This window comes from Electrona antarctica (genome assembly GCF_951216825.1).
Source record: "Electrona antarctica genome assembly, chromosome: 10".
NCBI classification, from domain to species: Eukaryota; Metazoa; Chordata; class Actinopteri; order Myctophiformes; family Myctophidae; genus Electrona; species Electrona antarctica.
The window spans coordinates 13,541,166-13,561,773 of record NC_136791.1 but is presented as its reverse complement, the minus strand read 5'-3'; the positions used below and the strand labels follow the sequence as shown (position 1 = coordinate 13,561,773).

Sequence of the window (20,608 nt, the reverse complement as noted above, 5' to 3'; positions counted from 1 at the left end):
GATTGATGGGCAGAGTCATAGTGCTAATCAACTGTAGTCTATTTCCTCAGGCTTAAATTCATATCCTGATTAGGTCTGTAATGCATCTATAAAATCAAGTGTGCTGGGTCATTAATTCTGGTCAATTATTGAGCCGTTAGCGCTGTGCATTAATGATAATATATGCAGCCTTTTATGCATATTATAGTATAACTATTTGACCTAAACTGAAGAGTAGGACTCTGTCACATTTGTTTAAGTACTGTACTCCAGTACAATTTTGAGATATTTGTACTTTCCTTGAGTATTTCCAATTTCCAATACTTGTCTTTTAATTCTACTCCACTACTTCTCGGATCCAAATATTGTACTTGAATTACTCCTCTGCATTTATGTGAAAACTTACTTTAGTTACTTTTTAGATTTTGATTATTATTATTACAAAACATACATTATACATTTCGGCCATTTGAAAAGAGCCGATATACAAGCTCTGCCATATTATTGATCGATTATTTGACTTTTATGTTTTGCTTGGACAGTTGTCGTCAGTCAAATATAGTGTCAGCGACTTTGATAAAGAGACAACAGCTCCAAATAGACCAGTCAAAAGCAAACGCTGGCCCAACACAGCATCGAGCCATCACTCTATTCTGATTGAAACATCCATCAAAATGTCGCACCCTACTACTAGTCACCGGGGATTCCCCTACAACACCGCTCCTGCTCTCCTTGGAGACGTTGGGCGGTTGGAAGAGCAGTGATCACGCACGTTCAGCCAGATGATGGAATGACCGTGTTGAGCGAGCGCCTTGGGTATCCCCCCACCAACCACTGCACTCTGTCAAAGAGGAATCCTCCCTGCTCGCTGCGTGCTCGCTGGCAGAAGATGCATTATGTTGGCTTGACGTGCGGAATTGTCCCCCAGGTGCTCCCGGGCGTCGATTGTGACTGACAGGCCCCAGCCTGGGAAACCTATGCCATCCCCATAACTCAGCTCTCTGTGGTCTCATGGTTCCCCACTTATTTCCACAAGACCAGTGGTGGAAAATATTCTTTACTTAAGTAAAAGTATCAATACTGCAATATAGAAATACTCTGTTACAAGTAAAAGTACGGATTTCAAAATGAACTACAAAAGTATTGGTATCAAAATGTACTTAAAGTACCAAAAGTAAAAGTACTGTCTCCCATTTTCAAGTTTTCAATGCGTTGCAATGCGATACATATAGCTTGTAGATCTGCTATTTTCCAAAGGCCAAAATATATATAGTGCTGAAGTGGTTAGTGTGTTGTCATACAATATTTGCAACTGAGATGCAGTGGAGTAGAAGTATTGGAAATTGTACAGTACAAATACCTCAAAATTGTACTTAAGTACAGTACTTAAGTAAATGTACTCAGTTACTTTCCACCACATCCCAAGACACACTGGAGGTGCCATGTACAGATTAAAGCGCACCCCTTGCATCGGCGTCACCTCCGTTTGGTCGTCAGTTCGTCGTGTGAAATCGTCTTTCTTTGTTTTTTTAAGCTTTGGTATGGCATATCTGTGGTGGCACAAGCCTCTCCTGTGTTTTGGGCATGTTATTGTTGTTGTAAAGCAATCCACACGGATCATCGCCGGGTTAACCCATTCAGGCCTGATGTCGAAATTTAAAAGAAATGTCTTCTAAATCATGACAATTTTCTGAAAGATTTGAGGCACATTTTAAATGTTTTTTTTCTGGCTTTCGCCTTTATTTTATATTTTTTATGGAGGGACAGACAGTAGGCTGACAGGAAATGGGGAGAGAGATGGGGGGGAAGACATGCAGTAAAGGCCGTCGGGATCACATTTTAACGATTTTTCAAAAATAGCAGACCTACAAGTTCATAGCGCGCCACTCGGTGGCGCGCTATGAGCTTGTAGATCTGCTATTTTTCAATAGCTAAATTATAACATAATGTTTAAAACACCAAAAGGGGTTCCCGCCCAGAACGGATTAAGAGATATACCACAGGTGATACGATACAATCCCAAAAGTAGCTACAGTAAGTCCCCTACTGGGACCGGGATTTATGAGCGTTAAGCTGTTGCATTCATTCTTTTTTCAGTATCCAGCGTGACTTCAGTCAACTCACTCCCCAGCGCTGAAGAACAGTGTTCTACACTGATCCACACGTCCCAAAGAGCATTATAAAGTGATGATCCCTGTTGATTCGTGACATTTTAGGTGAAGAGAGAACCTAACTTTTTTTTTTGTCCCCCGCTGATAAACAAGGAGAATAACACAACAAGTCGTTGTGTTTGAAAACAATGCCAGCTCTCCCCGTTCCCCTGCACACACTCACACACACACACCTCCAACCCCCGCATCCCTCATCTCTCGGTTTCCCCATTCCTTGTCTATCAAAAACACTTCACACGTATCCCTCTTGAGTTATATATGACATCTTAGATACAAGAAAACCTAACTTTTGTAAAGTGGTATACACAACTATTCACGGCCGCTGTGCTATAAAACAAGCTCGCCCCCTCTCCTGCGACTAGCACCCCCCCCCACCCCCGCCTTTTCCCTTTTACTTGTCTGTCAAAACATTTCTCACGTACCAAATTGTCTAGATCAGCCAAAGCAAGACTAATGCAACAACCTGCATGTGCTGTATAGCTATACTGCTGGCCTGGATGGCTATATCGATGTTTAAGGCTTGATATGAAGCACTTGCGATGTGCAGTGAGCTTGTAGATTTCCGCACAGCTAAAAAACACAGCTAACATTTAAGTAATGCACAACAATCAATAAAGTTAAATGGAAAATAAAATGCGTTGAAATTGTGAGAAATAGGATAGGTTAGGTTAGGATAGGCTAAAAACATTGTGTTTATATATTAAACATTTTTTAATATAAGAAAAATAAATATTTTTACTCGAGTCGTGACCAATAAAAATTGGCACGTGACCCACAAATGGGTGCCGACCCAATGTTTGGGAAACAGTGGGTCAGATGGTTCTCGAGATGAGCAGGGGACACATTTCCTGAATTTATACGGGATGGATGGATCCGTGTGTGTGTGTGTGTGTGTGTGCGCTTCATGTGAGGTCAATGCAGTCATTTCCTGCAGAATTAACAGCCTCCCTTCCCAAGGGGCACATAGTAGCAAGATTTTACCGTCGCCGTGCTTAAAATCATAGTCTGTGTGTTTTACTACTATATCATTTCCCAATGCTTCGATATGATATCCCTCGCTGGTCATTAATCACGTCTCAACCTGTTCTGGATGGACAGTACCTTGAATATACCTTCCATTTGACCTCGATCCATAAGTGAAATGATAGCACAGGGACATCACAGCATAGTGAAATGATATAGCACAGGGACATCGCAGCATAGTGAAATGATAGCACAGGGACATCACAGCATAGTGAAATGATAGCACAGGGACATCACAGCATAGTGAAATGATAGCACAAGGACATCACAGTATAGTGAAATGATATAGCACAGGGACATCACAGCATAGTGAATTGATATAGCACAGGGACATCACAGCATAGTGAATTGATATAGCACAGGGACATCACAGCATAGTGAAATGATAGCACAGGGACATCACAGCATAGTGAAATGATATAGCACAGGGACATCACAGCATAGTGAAATGATATAGCACAGGGACATCACAGCATAGTGAAATGATAGCACAGGGACATCACAGTATAGTGAAATGATATAGCACAGGGACATCACAGCATAGTGAATTGATATAGCACAGGGACATCACAGCATAGTGAATTGATATAGCACAGGGACATCACAGCATAGTGAAATGATAGCACAGGGACATCACAGCATAGTGAAATGATATAGCACAGGGACATCACAGCATAGTGAAATGATATAGCACAGGGACATCACAGCATAGTGAAATGATAGCACAGGGACATCACAGCATAGTGAAATGATAGCACAGGGACATCACAGCATAGTGAAATGATAGCACAGGGACATCACAGCATAGTTAATTGATATAGCACAGGGACATCACAGCATAGTGAAATGATATAGCACAGGGACATCACAGCATAGTGAAATGATATAGCACAGGGACATCACAGCATAGTGAATTGATATAGCACAGGGACATCACAGCATAGTGATATAGCACAGGGACATCACAGCATAGTGATATAGCACAGGGACATCACAGCATAGTGATATAGCACAGGGACATCACAGCATAATGATATAGCACAGGGACATCACAGCATAGTGATATAGCACAGGGACATCACAGCATAGTGATATAGCACAGGGACATCACAGCATAATGAAATGATATAGCACAGGGACATCACAGCATAGTGAAATGATATAGCACAGGGACATCACAGCATAGTGAAATGATATAGCACAGGGACATCACAGCATAGTGAAATGATATAGCACAGGGACATCACAGCATAGTGAAATGATATAGCACAGGGACATCACAGCATAGTGAAATGATATAGCACAGGGACATCACAGCATAGTGAAATGATACAGCACAGGGACATCACAGCATAGTGAAATGATACAGCACAGGGACATCACAGCATAGTGAAATGATATAGCACAGGGACATCACAGCATAGTGAAATGATACAGCACAGGGACATCACAGCATAGTGAAATGATACAGCACAGGGACATCACAGCATAGTGGAATGATATAGCACAGGGACATCACAGCATAGTGAATTGATATAGCACAGGGACATCACAGCATAGTGAATTGATATAGCACAGGGACATCACAGCATAGTGAAATGATATAGCACAGGGACATCACAGCATAGTGAAATGATATAGCACAGGGACATCACAGCATAGTGAAATGATAGCACAGGGACATCACAGCATAGTGAATTGATATAGCACAGGGACATCACAGCATAGTGAAATGATAGCACAGGGACATCACAGCATAGTGAAATGATATAGCACAGGGACATCACAGCATAGTGTAAATGATATAGCACAGGGACATCACAGCATAGTGAATATAGAAGAGCGGCCCTCACAATAATACGGTAGTCCCATTAACCCACCAAGACCGGGAAAGCAAAGCGTCCGTGTCATTTTTTAGTTTTAAACTATTTAGCCATTATATTATATGTTGGGCTATTTAAAATAAAAAAGCAGATCTACAAACTTCGTGTCGCGCTTGTAGATCTGCTGTTTTTGGAGAAAAAAAATGCATCTTTTGAATATGTATTTTTTTTAACTAAAAACTCCAGGGTTCCCCTCGAATGAAATATTTTGTGATGGGGGTCGGCGGCCAAATACTGTACATATCATTGTGGGGGTCCTTGACAAGAAGATTTTTTAGAACCACTGGCATAGAAACTTTTTTTCTCCAGAAAAAGATTTAGAAGACATTGATAGAATCGGCCTCATCAGGTCTTGAAGTGTTAACCTCATGGCTCGTGCATGGAGCAGAGGAGCCCCAGCTTATAGAACAGACCGCGGCTTTCCTCCTAACGGCTCAAGCAGCACCGGCGGGATAGTTGGGACAGGCAGAACATTATGCAGGCTCCCAGGCTGCCTTCAGAAGTATAACAACACATCCATGCTGATCTGCTTAGCCACCGGCCGCCCCTCACCCCCCCTAATGAACAAGGGCAAGGGAGCTCTGGGGCTTAGCCTCTCCCTCTTACCCTAACTTAACAAGATGCCCCCCTCATTCCCTCTCTAACACACACACACCCCCCCCCATCCCCCCCATCCCCCCCCCCCGTGCACACGTGCGGACCGCACACACACCTCCCAAACCACCAAACCTCAGACCAATCTGTCCGTGGCACTAAAGTATTATACAGACTTATATATATACTCTCCGAGGGGAAACAGTGAGCGCAGTGAGAGCTTCATGGCGAGATGAGATATGCTACAGGGGCTACTAGTTCCATTAAAAGGGCATTCACTGGGGCCTTTGTTATCATCGCAGCCATGGCGTTCGCAGGATGTAGCAGGCCGAGGCCCGCCCGCTGATCCGTGACCATCTCATCTATCTTTCAGGATTTGAGGGAGACCGGTGTGAAATTGACACCGACGAGTGTAGCTCGAGTCCATGCCAGAACGGCGGCGAGTGTCTGGACCAGGTCGACAGTTACAGGTAAAAGACCTGTTGGGCCACAATCATCATCATCTTCTAGTTCACAGCATACTGGGGGGGGGGGGGGTACCGTTTGTTGCTATGAATTTGACCCGTTAATAAATTATTGCACCGATACTTAGAATTACAATTACATAAACAACCTTTCTCTTATACTGTTTGTTTATTAGCTTTGAGTATTTTAGTGTCTTAATATTTGAACAATGTTTTATTCATCTCTGAGTAATAGATCATATCTTCCAATATACAGCATACCGTAGCAGACTAAGTGCTCATGCAGTATATATATATATATATATATATATATATATATATATATATATATATATATATATATATATATATATATGCTAATAAAGCTAAGTAAACCTGTATTCTCTTCTGTGCATGCCCTTTCAAAAACATATTGAAGAACCATCCATTACAGATTCAATAATGCTCCATGTGAGGTGGAAGTGAGGTCAAATTAAACGGTGCTCAATATTGAAAGGCATGTTAAACGTCATGCACTTTCTTTACCGCTTGATATGTCCTTAAACAATTTGAATTTGTGTGCTGCGTGTGCAAATCCATTTAAATGTGATATGTAATTAATATCATTACATACCGATTGATCGGATTTGCTTTTGCACATGTGCCAGTGAAAAACAAATAGATTTTCGATGTTGCACGCGAGACAACATATCAATAATAACGATCTGTCTTTTCCTAGCTGTGAGTGTAAGGAGGGACTCTCTGGCCTTCGCTGTGAGGAAGATGTCAATGAATGTGCTTCGAGTCCTTGCCAAAATGCTGGCATTTGTCAGGACCTTGTAAACAGGTTGGTACAAAGACAACTTTTAAGAGAATTTGATTTTGCACACACCATCTTTTATTTCTACTGCATGCATTCCGACATGTGTATACTGTACTGTACATCTGTGAAGGCCGGGCAAGCATCATTTTAAATGTGTTTGTGTTTTGAATGGGGCAAAAAAAAACATTTTCAAATGAAACCCCATGAGGTTACTGTGTTCTGCTCCAAAGTGTTACAGTTTATCCCATTAAGACCTGAGGCGGATTCTACAAAAAATTGTGTCATAGAAACATAGAATTATATGTATTTGGCCATGGACCACCATCTCAAAATATTTAGTTCCAGGGACCTCCAGAAGCAAAGATTAGAGTTAAAAATGTTCGCTTTAAAATTATATTGTTATTTGTTTGTTTGTTTATAAATATTAATTTTTTTTAATGATTTTTCAAAAAGTGCAAACTATTGTAAAATAATGCTTTTTTTTAGCTAAAAATCTAAAAAGGACACTGACACTTTTTCCCGGTCTTAACGGGTTATATAACAAGCGTGCGTCTCTTCATCCTTGACACACATAAGCTGCTGCACTAAAAGACAAGAGAGCAAATTCAGCAGGAACACATCATGTATCTGGATTGGGCTTCTACTCCACCACAGCGCCTTTCCACTGTGCTTAATGGGAGCCTCGGGGGTTCTTGGCTCCGTCGGACAGATGGGTAGAGAGGAGTCCCTGGGCCAATTTAACCCATTTTGAGCGGGAACCCCTTTTGGTGTTACCTACATTATGTTATAATTTAGCTATTGAAAAATAGCAGATCTACAAGCTCATAGCGCGGCACCGAGTGCCGCGCTATGAACTTGTAGGTCTGCTATTTTTGAAAAATCGTTAAAATGTGCCTCAAATCTTTCAGAAAATTGTCATGATTTAGAAGACATTTTTTTTTTAATTTTGACGTCAGGCCTGAATGGGTTAAGTCCTAAATGGTTTGTCTCAAGTTTGTCTCCCGTCACGATATATATTTTTTTTGCTCCCATGTGACCTGGCCCTCTGCTCGGAGCGTACTGTACGTTTCCCTGATTGTACAGTCCTGGGAGTTCATATCAGGTGTGTTATATCTGCTTCCATCCTCACCGCCAACATCACACACACACACACACACACACACACACACACACACACACACACACACACACACACCCCTACCTCGGCATCTCTTGACGGAACAAGCCTGAGTCCGTCTGTACTAATGAATCAGGCTTCATGGCGTGCTCGCAGCGCGCTGGCTCGCCATCTTTTCTTAAGTGTACCTGTCCCTTTAACTGCAGACAGTTATTACAAGTCTAACTGAGCAGTAAAAGACAGGATAGGTGTTGCTAAACTGTGGCTTTCAAATTATAGACTGGATACTGAACAACTAGCTGTTTTCAATTTATTTATTTTGTATTTGTATTTATTTGTATTTAGATACTTTTGTATCCCAATGCTCCCAAGGGTTTATTCCATTAACCATTAGCATCTATATTCTGGGGGGAACATTGGCCAAAAAATAGTAGATCTACAAGCTCACCGCACTATGCATTGTTTTGAGCTTGTTGCTATTTTTAACAGAGATTTATATGATTTATATTTGTATGGAAAAAAGTCTGAGGTCCATTTTTTGTATGTATATATATATATATATATATATATATATATATATATATATATATTGTGTGTGTGTGTATATATATATATATATATATATATATATATATATATATATATACTGTATATCTCTATCAAAGATATCTCTATCAAAACTCATTTGGTGAGTGAACAGTTGCGTTCAGACCTGGATTGTTAGAGCGGTGTGATTGGGCACGGCACGGCGCGAACAAACTCAACGACCCGAACGAAAGAGCCCGGTATCTTCGCCCCGGCTGGAAATATCCAGCTGAAGCGACATTGACTTCTCCCAGACTCCACGCATCGCGTCCTGACGCGGTGTTGTCCGGACCGCCGGAAATGTTTTGGCTGGGCTTCAGCAACGGTGGAAAAAACAATATACAAACCCTTTGCAAAGACATAGGAACTCATTTTGCTGCTCATAAATTATATTGTAGCAGGACCAAGCCATCTTGTGCGAACGAGTGTCGAGCGGGTCCATTTGGTTACACTGCCAAAGTCAAATTATGGTGTCTACAGCCAATCGGTGCGTGACGCGAGCAAAGGGACTTTATTTTTTTATCAATAAAAACCTGTGTGACCAAAGTGAAGCGATTTAATTGACTGGAAACAAATATCTTCAGGTTTGAACACACCTTTACATTTTGGGAAAGTGCCTCGATCACTGTCTGCATGTGCTTATTATCATAGATATTACAAAAATAGATGCCTCATTGGCCGCTGCAGTTCGTTGGAGCGATGTGTGTTGAAGGAGGGGCGGAAGAATTTACACTGGGGGAGGAAGTACGCCGGAAGTGTGGAAGGCACGTTACGTCACGCTGCCATTCAAGTGATTACTTTTTTTTTCACAGTTTTGTTTATTCAAGATTTCAGGGTATACAGTAAATCAAACAATATGACAGTATATGTGACACACCCATATGGAACATACCAAAGAGATAACATGTACATATAAATGTTGTGACCACTATATGCAAAATATTGTGGTAGCATAAAAGCAATTATATAGTCCTGTGCTAACAGGGAAGTGTCAGTTACAAACCACATAACCTGAATCAAGTTTTGAAACAAACACAAACGCAAGACAAGACAAGACAAGACAAGACAACATGGCATGGTCATTGGTCACCCCTCCAAAACATAATGGACGTGGCAGTGCACCCAGCCATTCAAGTGATTACTGGCCAATCACAGCGCATCTTTTCCGGGACTTACAGACCCGAACATGCGCTCTGTGACGCACGCTCATGCTTCCGCGGGGCTTCGCAAAGGAATCTCGGGAAAGTTTTGCCCTCCCTTGAGCACATACTGTACGCTCCAGAGCCGGAAAGGGCGTCTATATACGTTTATATGTCTATGCTTATTATGCTCTAGAGAGTCTAGACACCATGATGTCCCCACCATGATGTGTGGGCCGGGGCCATATTGAATCCTCTAACTAAACAGCTGGAGTGCTGGATTGAGCAAAGTACATAATGAGCACTTAATGAGCTCCTCCCTGTCCCTTCCTAAATAACTTCAATCAAATAGAGTTTGCATCAGCTGACATGAATGAGAACATAATTACCGCTACTGCAGTTACTGTATGGCAGTGGTTTTCAACCTTTTTGATATCAAGGGCCATTATTTATTCGGCATTTGAGCCACGGACCATGCACCGTTTGATGAGATTTGATGAGATTTTGAGACCAAAAACGTAGAATATTTTGTTGTTGTTGGATTAGATTGTGTCCACAATTATATGCTGTATCGATGTGGTACCAGATAACAGGCAAACAAACTCTAATTGTGTAGACTTCTTGTAAATTAAGTATTGCAGATCTATGTCTAAAAATGAATTAACTCTTGAGGATGTATACAATGATACCGGGTCCATTTAATTTCAAGAGTTAAAGTTTTGTAACGGTCCATTTGGTTACCAACTCTCCATCATTTAGCTGCGGAGACCACGTGGAACCCCCTCAAGGACCACTGGTTGATAACCACATACAAAGCAATACTTGTGTAAACACCTGTTTATCTGTTACATTTGGAATCAAAGCTCAGGTCATCTTGATGAGTATAAAAACCTTCTCCAAACTCACAACTTTTAGTCGATGTATTATAACCTTACTTTAATTATGATTTAATTTGGGATAACGGAACAGGCCTTTAGGCAAGTTGCCCCAGATGACCGTGATTATTCATCTCTGCATGTCACCTCTGAGATTATTCCTCGCAGCGAACGGAGATACTTGACTATTTTTAAAGGTACACGAGTAAAAATAACGATCTGGTCTCGTCGTCGTCGGGTGAAAAGTAAAACCTTGTATGGCCAAAAATTATTCCATTTCAGGAAATTGAGGAACCTAGTGTTCCATGTGGATGCAATGTAGATTATTATTTAATCACAAGCTCTGTTGTACTTCTCATTGATTCGACATTTCTAAAACCCACAGACACACTCAACCACTTTCACATCTGTGACGTTTCACTTTGTGAGCTTGTGGATAGGCTATTTTTGCTACTTTTGCGACACACAGGGCGTTAATTTCAGTGACTTTAACAAGTTAAAGTAACAAAAGTAACTTATTACTTAAAGTAATATTAGGACCCTTTTCCAGTAACTAGTAATATAACTAATTATTATCACATGTTGAGTAATAATATTACCAAAATGTTGCTATTTTCCAAAAAGTAACTATTTTCACGAGCCTGGCAGTGTTTTGGTAGACTGAGTTGGGATGCTGCTTTGCAGGCTGCTGATCTGGTCTAGATCCAGACTCTAGCGCGGATACGGAAATGATACACACGTGTCTGTATATGTGAATTATCGGATGCAGAAGGGCGGGTCTTAAACCCAGCTCTGGAACAAACTGGGCAGTGTGTGACACTTTTGGGGATAAAAGATCTAATGTAATGGGGACGGGAAAAGAAACGGTACTTTTGGCAGGTAGTAATATGTAAAGTGACAGTATTACTTTTTTAAGTAACTTTTATTCATCGTTTTTAATTCATGAAAATGTTAGTTTTTTGGGGGATTTTGTTAAATTATAGATTTGTATGGTTATTTGTCTCAACTGCTCAATTTAAAAAAACGAAAGTTAGGAAACAAAATATAAAGGGACCCATAAAAAATGTGTCCGCGACCAACAAATGTGTTCTGACAAGGTTTCTGCCCGGCGACAGGTAACGACACATGGGTGCGGTTTTATTTGATTTCTTCATGATGGAGTGCGAATGTCTGTCTTCTTCATTTCTTCAGGTTCCGCTGCGTTTGCCCGCCCGGATACTTTGGAGCACGCTGTGACCTGGATGTGAATGAGTGTGAGGTTTCACCTTGCCTGCACGGAGGTGTCTGTATCAACGAGCCCGGGGGCTTCGAGTGTGTCTGTCGCCCTGGATACTCAGGTATAGATGCTTTTCTTTACCCCTAGGTGACATAAAGATCAATATGAGAGGCGCCCCCCAAAAGCTTATCATGCCTGCTGTGGTCTCATGCTATTGACATTACTCTCCCGCCCGGATCCGGCTTAGAATAGAAACTGCATCACAATAGTTTGCTTTTAATTAGCCCAACCCCCTCCTCCTCACCCTCCTCCTGCGAGATCCTGCCGGCTTTTCAGGAACACTAACGAGAGATAAATCCATGTCACCTGCTTTATCTGATGAAAACTTCTCAGTGTCTCTTAGTTGCCCTTATTTCATCGGGGTCTTTAGTCTCTGCAGACCATTGTTGTTTTACTTCAATCCATTTGTCTTGTTTTTCACCCGGACGGGATATTGAGCTTTTCCAGTGAGTGTGTGTGTGTGTGTGCGCACACATGTGTGCGTGCGTGCGTGCGTGTGTGCATGCGCGCGTGCACACGTGCGTGCGTGCGTGCGTGCGTGCATGCGCGCGTGCACAAACACTATCTAATCCCAATTCCTGTCAGGTACCGGGAAGATTAATTTCATTTGTCTTCCACACTGTATCATCAATTTATCCTTTCCCCAGTTGAAAAAGGAAGGAAATCTCTGAGGTATTGCTACTCTGGAGAGCAGAGCCCGACACGCATGGCCCAATTCCCATAGAAGCAGCTTTTATTATTAGGCCCACGCACGGCACAGTACAAGTCATTACTTTTTCCGTTGCTCTAAGCTCATCTGAGGAAACAGACTTCCCCCTGAGAGCCACGGGCCAGAGGATATATTTTGGATTGGCTCAAACCAGCTAGAACTCATACAAAATATCTGCTCTAGTAACACATGTTACAACATTGCAACTTTTGAAGGGGGGAAAACAAAATTAAGTGGCGTATGAAGCCTCTCGATAACACTGTTGCCCGTGGTGGTAAATTGTCTGTCTGAAGGGCGCCACATAGTAATTCTGCAAACTGATTGAAATGGATTGAAATTTATTAGATTTTTTTTTTTTCATTTTGCAACTATGATGTGTTATCTGTTGTATTGCTGTAAAGCGGTATCTCACGTCACTTTTTATCCTCTTATCAAATATATTCGCATATTGCTCATTTAACCAATTTTGACCTGAGATCAGATTAAAAAAATGTCTTCTACAGTACATCCTGACAGTTTTCTGAAAAAGCTATGTTTCTATGTCAGTGGTTCTTCGATTTTTCAAAAATAGCAGACCTACAAGCTCGTAGCGCGCCACTCGGTGGCGCGCTATGAGCTTGTAGATCTGCTATTTTTCAATAGCTAAATTATAACAATGTTTAAAACACCAAAAGGGGTTCCCGCCCAAAATGGGTTAATACATCAAGCACGCCAGCGGTCCGTTGCATATAGGCTGCCAAAATTAATTTTGACCCATAATGCTGATGCCGCCTCTGAATTAGTCTTGTGCTAGGGCCAATTATTCTCATTTATGTGATGTTCTCCCCGTCTCAATTTCCAGTGTCCAAGTTTACGTGTTGTGGTTCAGTGAGTCGGTTTAGTATACATGATTTTCTAAAAAGGAGCTTTGATAAATCGGAAGAGGTATTTTTGCTCTGTTTGATGCAGTAGTCGGCATGCCAACTGGGTGGAAGCCTTTTCACGATCCCTTAAAGCCTCCATTATGGGTTTTTTTTTGCCTTTTTTCCCTGTCTGCTGAATTTATTTATTGTGTTTTTCATGTTTTATGTATACGCTTCGTAAACAAATAAAACAAATGCTTCTGTTATGAGAGGTAGCTGAGGACAGCGGCTGATTGTGACATGGCCTCTCATTTCTGTCAGAGCTTTAATTTTTCTCTCCTTTTCCAAAAAAAATTAAGATTTAACTTAAAATTCATGCCATTATGCCATTATTCAATTTAGGCATTCAGCAGACGCTCTTAATCTAGGGAAACGTAAGTAAGCGAAGTAAGCAACATCAACCCGAGGTAGTACATCAAATGCATATAAATTGTAATCTATAGGATCATAGCTAAACCAATAACCTATTATCAGTCTAAGTATAATATTAAAAATCATACCTGTGTGAACTGAGCGGTGCAACTATACATTTATTGTTATACTGTAGTTACTGTACTGTACTGTGCTCTGTACTGTAGTGTAGTGTTCTGTGGACATGGTCTGTACTGTACTTCTTTGAGAAATGACAGTTATCGCGTGGGGGTCCCCGGAACATCCAGACCCCCAGGAACGCGCACAGGGGGGCCGAGAAATGACAGAGTTGCCGCGTTGCAGCTTTCCGCGCTCAGACGCGGACACGCATAGACACACATACAGTAGCTGCGTAATGGAGTGGAGGCACCACTCCAAAATATATCAATAATCTGTACATTAAAACTTTACACATTATGCCAGGTCTACAAATGACCTGGCATCCGTCTACGTATAACATGCCATCTTATATTACATTTTAACCTTTTAATAAGCCTTATTTGCATAAGTACCACAGAAGCTTAACACATTATGTGCCCTTTTAATCTTTCAAAATGGCGACCCAGGTTGCCCACTTTTTAGACCCACTTTTTGACATTTTTAAAGAACCCCCCCCCCCCCCCCCCCCCAAAAAAAAAAAAAAACACAAAAAAAGACGTCCACAGACGTCCTGGGCACTACATGCGGTAATTCCTAGGACGTCTGTGGACGTTTTTTTTGTTTGTTTGGATTTTGTTGGATGCCGTTGGCATGTCGGAACTTGAGAATGATCACTTAGTCAATGTAAAAAAAAAAGACATCGTCTATAATAATAATTATAATAATTGTGATGGATCATCATATCACTTCTATGGTATGTGTTGGATGCTGTATGAACCACAGCCGTTAGTAGTCAGAAGTGTCCTTTTACACTGTATGGAACATTGTTGTACTGATCAGATGCATGCAGACTTTTATCTCTGAGCACGTTTTATTTAAGACACTTTACAATCACAATGATACATTATTTAACTGTACATATAGGAGCCACGTTCCGTGCTGAGCCCAGAGGTCATTACTACGACATGATGAATGGATGCTCTTGTTTATATAAATCACGCTTTAAGCACACTATTCGTCACCTTCTGTTTTCTCTTCTTCACCCATCATTTACGAATAATGTTCCCTTGAGTGATGCTACAGTGAAATCAGCACATTGTCGCGTGTGCTCCCGTCAGCACATTGTTGGATAGTGACAGTGGTGGAAAGTAACTAAGTACATGTAGGCTACTGTAAAATGTTGAGGTATTTGTACTTTACTTGAGTATATCTAATTTCCAATACTTTTGCATCTACTCCACTACATCCCGGACTTTCTCTCCGCTACATTTATTTGAAAACTTTAGTTACAAATTACTTTTTAGATTAGATTATACATTTCGGCCATTTGAAAATAGCAGATATACAAGCTCACAATGCGTCACAGAGCACTGAGAGCAGCACGAGTGCCGCATTTTGTAGATCTGCTATTTTATTTTTTAATCGTGAAAACGTTTGCAAATTCTTTAGTTTTTATATATCTTCTTTAATTCACAGCAAACATTTTTAACCCATTTCTTTGCTTTGGGGGGGTCCCTGGAACAACATAGTTTCAGATGGGGTCCGCGGCCAAATACAGATAATTCTGGGGGTCCTTGACATGAAAAGGTTTGAGCACCACTGATATAGAAACATAAGTTTTTCTGAAAACTGTTATAGGATTTAGAAGACATTTGTTGAATAGAATTTAGAAGATATTTGTAGAATCTGGCCTCAGGTCTCAATGAGTTGTTGTAGTTCAAGTTCTTTATTAATGTCCCCGGAGGGCAATTTGGTTTACAGCAGTGCGGAGAGGTTTGAAACGTAAAATCAGTACAAAACAGCAACAGACATGTACAGTAACAACATAGCATAGGACAACATAGCATGAGCACATTTGTGCAATTGATACAAAAAAGAGTAGCCAACCAAGTACAGTACAAACTGAAGCATCATTGCATCATAAAGTGTCATCATAAAGTGCCAAGTGATAAGTGCTAGATACTAAAACATCATCATCATCATCATCATATCACATACCTGTTATTTGTGGTCCTAGGGACACACAAGCGAAGGCCAGATGGCAGCAACATATACTCGAACTGAGTGGGTGGGCACTATTTGAGCAGATGGACAGGGCTTTTTTGAGCGGATACTGCACAATTTCCATTTGCACAGTGACTAGACTAGAGACTAAATTATATTCAGAAGAGTATTTCTCTTTACAACTGTCTCAGCCCAATGATGAAACGTTTATATGAAGATGGATCACTCATCGTGATTGCTGGTAGTCACTTGAATTGGCCACAGTCCATTAACCATCCGACTTCAGGACAATGTTAGTGACTTTATTTTGATCACTTTTGTCCTTGATCAGTAGTCGTAGTAGACAAACAAGACAGCAATCAATATCTGCTTCCGTTTTAATCTGTTTACTGCAAGTGGACTGATTTATTTCTATCACAGTGCTTGTAACTTCTCAGATGTTGTCCTGTTAAACTTGTAGCAATTTTTTCTAAAGTCTGAGTAGACTTTGAAGCATTGGTACAACAAACTACAATTGCTTCTTGTTCCCTGGGTGATGTGTTTTATTGTTCCCTTTCAGTCGATTCAATTCGGCGCAATGGAATTTGGGGTTCGAGGGTCATGCTCTCGCAGAACCTGGTCTAAAGTCTGTCTAGTCACGGTGGTGAGGTCTGACCCCTATGCCTAGGACATCAATATGACACACCTTCCACTTTGTTCAAAGCCACACTTCACTGAACACCCTCTGGAGCATGGGCATGGGGTCTGCTACTGTATTGTTGCAACGTTTCCCATTCCTTTCATGGACTGGTATTTAACTTGAAATTAACCCCCCTAAAGCACTGTTTCGGGACCCATTTGTGGGTCACGGACCAATTTGTATGGGTCACAACTCAAGTAAAAGTCCAATTTTCTTTTCCTACATTTAAAAAATATATATATTTCAAAAGATCCTTTTTTTTTTTAAATGAAGACGTTTTAAATAACTTTTTTAGTTTTTTCGTTTTAAAACAAACAAACAAATCTAAGAAATTCCATGAATAGAAAATAATAAAATAGTGAAAAGGGCTAAATGGCTGGTTGTGTGCTTGTAGATTGGCTATTTTCACATCTAATCTGTCTTTGGGGCCTTGACCACTGCCCTACCAGTACTGCCCTAAAGAACCAGAGAAAAGGGGTTACAGGCCTTGGACATAATCACAAACATTGCGTCACCAGGGATATTCTTATCCTGAGGGTAGAATGTTACCGATGTAAAGAGGTGACACCAAGTTTAGCTGCAGCACATCTTTCAGTGACAATCATTTGAATGATGACCAACATGCAGGCGTTCCCTTAGTGGTGTTCACGGGAATTATTCTGCCCGTTGCTTCCGCGACGGCTTGCCTTGAGCTGGGTTGACAAATCAAAACGAAGAAACACAAACAGGCACAGTCATAAGTCAACTGCACCAGTGACTCCTAGGACAGTGCTTACTGTATCAGCGCCCATCTCTTCCCTGAAAGGTGAGACAGTATGGATACAACTGCACTAGACAACACATACTGTACCTGTAGGCTACTACTGTGTGTACGGGAAATTAAGGAATTGGCATAATGACTAAATTGGGAGAAAAGGTGTTCAGAATACGTGGCCACTATAAAGTTATTTTAAAAAGATATACTGTAGGCCTGGGCCGTGGCTCAGTGGTCCAGGCACCTTGGCTGGTAATCCAGTCTGGCAGTGTGCCGCGGGTTCGACTCCCGATCCCGACGGCCTTTACTGCATGTCTTCCCCCCCATCTCTCTCCCCATTTCCTGTCAGCCTACTGTCTGTCCCTCCATAAAAAATATAAAATAAAGGCGAAAGCCACAAAAAAAAAAGATTAAAAAAAAAAAAAAAAGATATACTGTATACCAAGCCCCCAGAACTGAGAGGAAGAAGTGAAGCCAAATGGACATGCTGGCCGATCATACAGTAGGTTAGGGCTCCTACTCCATATAGTGGCGGTGCACGTTCATGACTCAAGCCCCGGGCGGCGCGTTCATGAATAAACTATGATGTAAATTGAACCCAAATAGGCCACGCCCATCAGAATGGGTGTAAAGGAGCACTGGGTGAGCAACTCCATGATGGGAGGGGATTTCCAGTGCCCTCTCTATTATTTTTAACTACGGTATATGCACAGGGGTTACACAGTTTCGTCTGTGAAAAAATGTATTCAACAAAAAACACATTCTGTTTAAATTCATTGTAGATAACTCGTAAATAACTACCATTATTACTGTATGCCTTGCCTATAATGACACCACTACCATGTAGGCCATACTGTAACTGTGCTATGTTATGGTGTTATTTAGACAAAATGTATGCTGTTTGCTTGCCTATAGATGCCAAATATGTTATTTAGAAGGTACAGTATGATATTTAGCTATCTACTGTAGGTCTGATGTCTACCTGATATCCTAGTTACTGTACTTTGCACATATACGGATGGTACTTACTTTCTTTGCACTTTCATTTGCATTTTCAATCTGCCATCACTGTTTTGGGGCGTGTCATTATAGAGGGTATGCTCATACATAAAGTGAGTGGCAAATCGAGTTGCAAAGTGAGTTTAACATTGTTTAATGTCGTTTAATGCAATCAGCTGGGACTTTTCTGTTTGGATGTATGGGCTGTCAAGAAAGCAGTTTTTGCCACTCAGTAGGCGTTCCCACATAACTTCCGGGTATGATGATGATGTCACACGCATACCCTCTATAGCTGAAAATTTGCAAAATGAAGATTTGCGGTGCGATGCATTGTGAGCCTGTAGATCCGTGGCTATTCCTCCTATAACAAGGTATTGTGTAGTGTAGGGCTTAAATCACCACTTAACACTGTTGTTGATTGACTGGGGTTCGTGGCTCTTAGTCTGAGCTTGCACTTTGTAAGTGGCTCTGGACAAGTGTCTGCTAAATTATAATTGCCTTAGACACTAATACATTGTCTCTGTCAGGTGGAAACATTGTATTTCCAAAACTGTTGTGGATCTCAAGCAACGCGTCACAGTTTGAGATCGGTTTGCTACTTTTGTGTGAAAGCAGGGCTTTCATTTACAAAATAAATAATGAAAACTTTAAATTATGGAGTTTCTGCCCGACGGTGACGATATTCAGTATACTCATAAACATAGGCCTTTTATTCACATCCACCCACAGATATACTGTAAGACCTTTACATCTAAATGTTTAGTTAAAAATGCATGTCTACTCTAAATTCACAGGGAACTGGTGTGAACTGAACATTGACGAGTGTCTTTCAAGCCCATGTCAAAACGGCGGGAGGTGTATTGATGGCCCCAGTCAATACCACTGCTCGTGTCCCAGTGGCTTTGAGGGCTTCAACTGCGAGAGCAACATTGATGAATGCATGTCAGGGCCGTGTCTTCATGGGAGGTACGCACAGCTTCATTATCATTACAAATGATACTGCAGCAAAAGGTGCTGCAGTGGTGGCACACAGCGTTAGCTTTTAATTACACCCCTCACCAGCGCAGTAGTCAGTAGGGACATATGCTACACATAAAAAAAGCTAATGTAATGCACTTAGAGGTTATGTCAGAGCTTATGAAATCACTGTCATTAAATTACAGTGAACATTAGATTAGTCGTTCTTTGAAGAGACAGGGTGTAAAAACCTAGGTATAGGTACTGTAGAACTAGCTTTAAACTAGAATGATCAGGGGTGGACGCTTAAGTAGTTTTAGGGTGGCGGCGGCTCAGGGGGTAGAGCGGCCCGCTTGGGAATCAGAATGTTCCTTGTTTCGATCCAGGGCTCCCCCTGTGTTAAGGAGCTTACACACTGCTGCGTTTTTCTGATTAGGTCCTTGCGGACTGGTGCATTTTTCAGAAGAATGGTGGAAAAAAACGGCGGCTCCAAAATTCCCTCCGATATCCAAAAATCACACCCGTGTGAACTGAGTGGTGTAATATAGCCTGTCTGACGTAATGAAATCATGTCTGACGTAATGAAATTACACCCGGGTGAACAGGGTGAACATAGCAGCCATGCTCATTTTTTCTGCACAGACTAACAAAGCCAGTTGTAGGAGTGGAAATCACACCCGGGTGAACAGGGTGAACATAGCAACCATGCTCATTTTTTCTGCACTAACAAAGCCAGTTGTAGGAGTGGTTTACACCACTCAAAAACTCAGCAGTGAGCAGGGACTTTTACTGTCAAAGTGTCCTTGAGCAAGACACTGGACCTCTAACTTCTACCGATGGTTGGTACCTTGCATGGTTTCCTCCGCCATCGGTGTACGCATGCAAGAACTTTTTAAGCGCTTTGGATAAAGGTGCTATAAATATAAGACCATTTTACTCCAGTACTTGAGTAAAATGGTAAATGGTGCATTTATATAGCAACTTTTGTGAGATACTTTTACTTTAGTATTTCAGTTTTTGGATGCTTTATTCTTCTACTTCATCACATCTTGGAGGCAAAATCAGTATGGTACTATTTTCTAATGGGGGGGGGGGGGGAACACCGTCTTTTAAAGTGAACGTGTATGCTGACCCCTGGAACTAAGCCCTAATTTATATTTCTGCTTGTGAAGACCTGTAGGTATGA

General features: G+C 41.3%; 1 protein-coding gene across 6 annotated transcripts in view; it reads left to right on the top strand.

The window, feature by feature from the left end:
* The window catches only part of eys (eyes shut homolog), a 580,966-nt gene that overhangs the window by 344,550 nt on the left and 215,808 nt on the right, over nucleotides 1-20,608 (top strand). For all 6 annotated transcript variants that reach the window (XM_079513211.1, XM_079513209.1, XM_079513213.1 and 3 more), the window contains 4 exons: nucleotides 6,024-6,120; nucleotides 6,833-6,940; nucleotides 11,824-11,969; nucleotides 19,260-19,431. In XM_079513211.1, coding sequence (XP_079369337.1) covers nucleotides 6,024-6,120; nucleotides 6,833-6,940; nucleotides 11,824-11,969; nucleotides 19,260-19,431 — 523 coding nt within the window. The remainder of the gene's footprint in view (nucleotides 1-6,023; nucleotides 6,121-6,832; nucleotides 6,941-11,823; nucleotides 11,970-19,259; nucleotides 19,432-20,608) is intronic.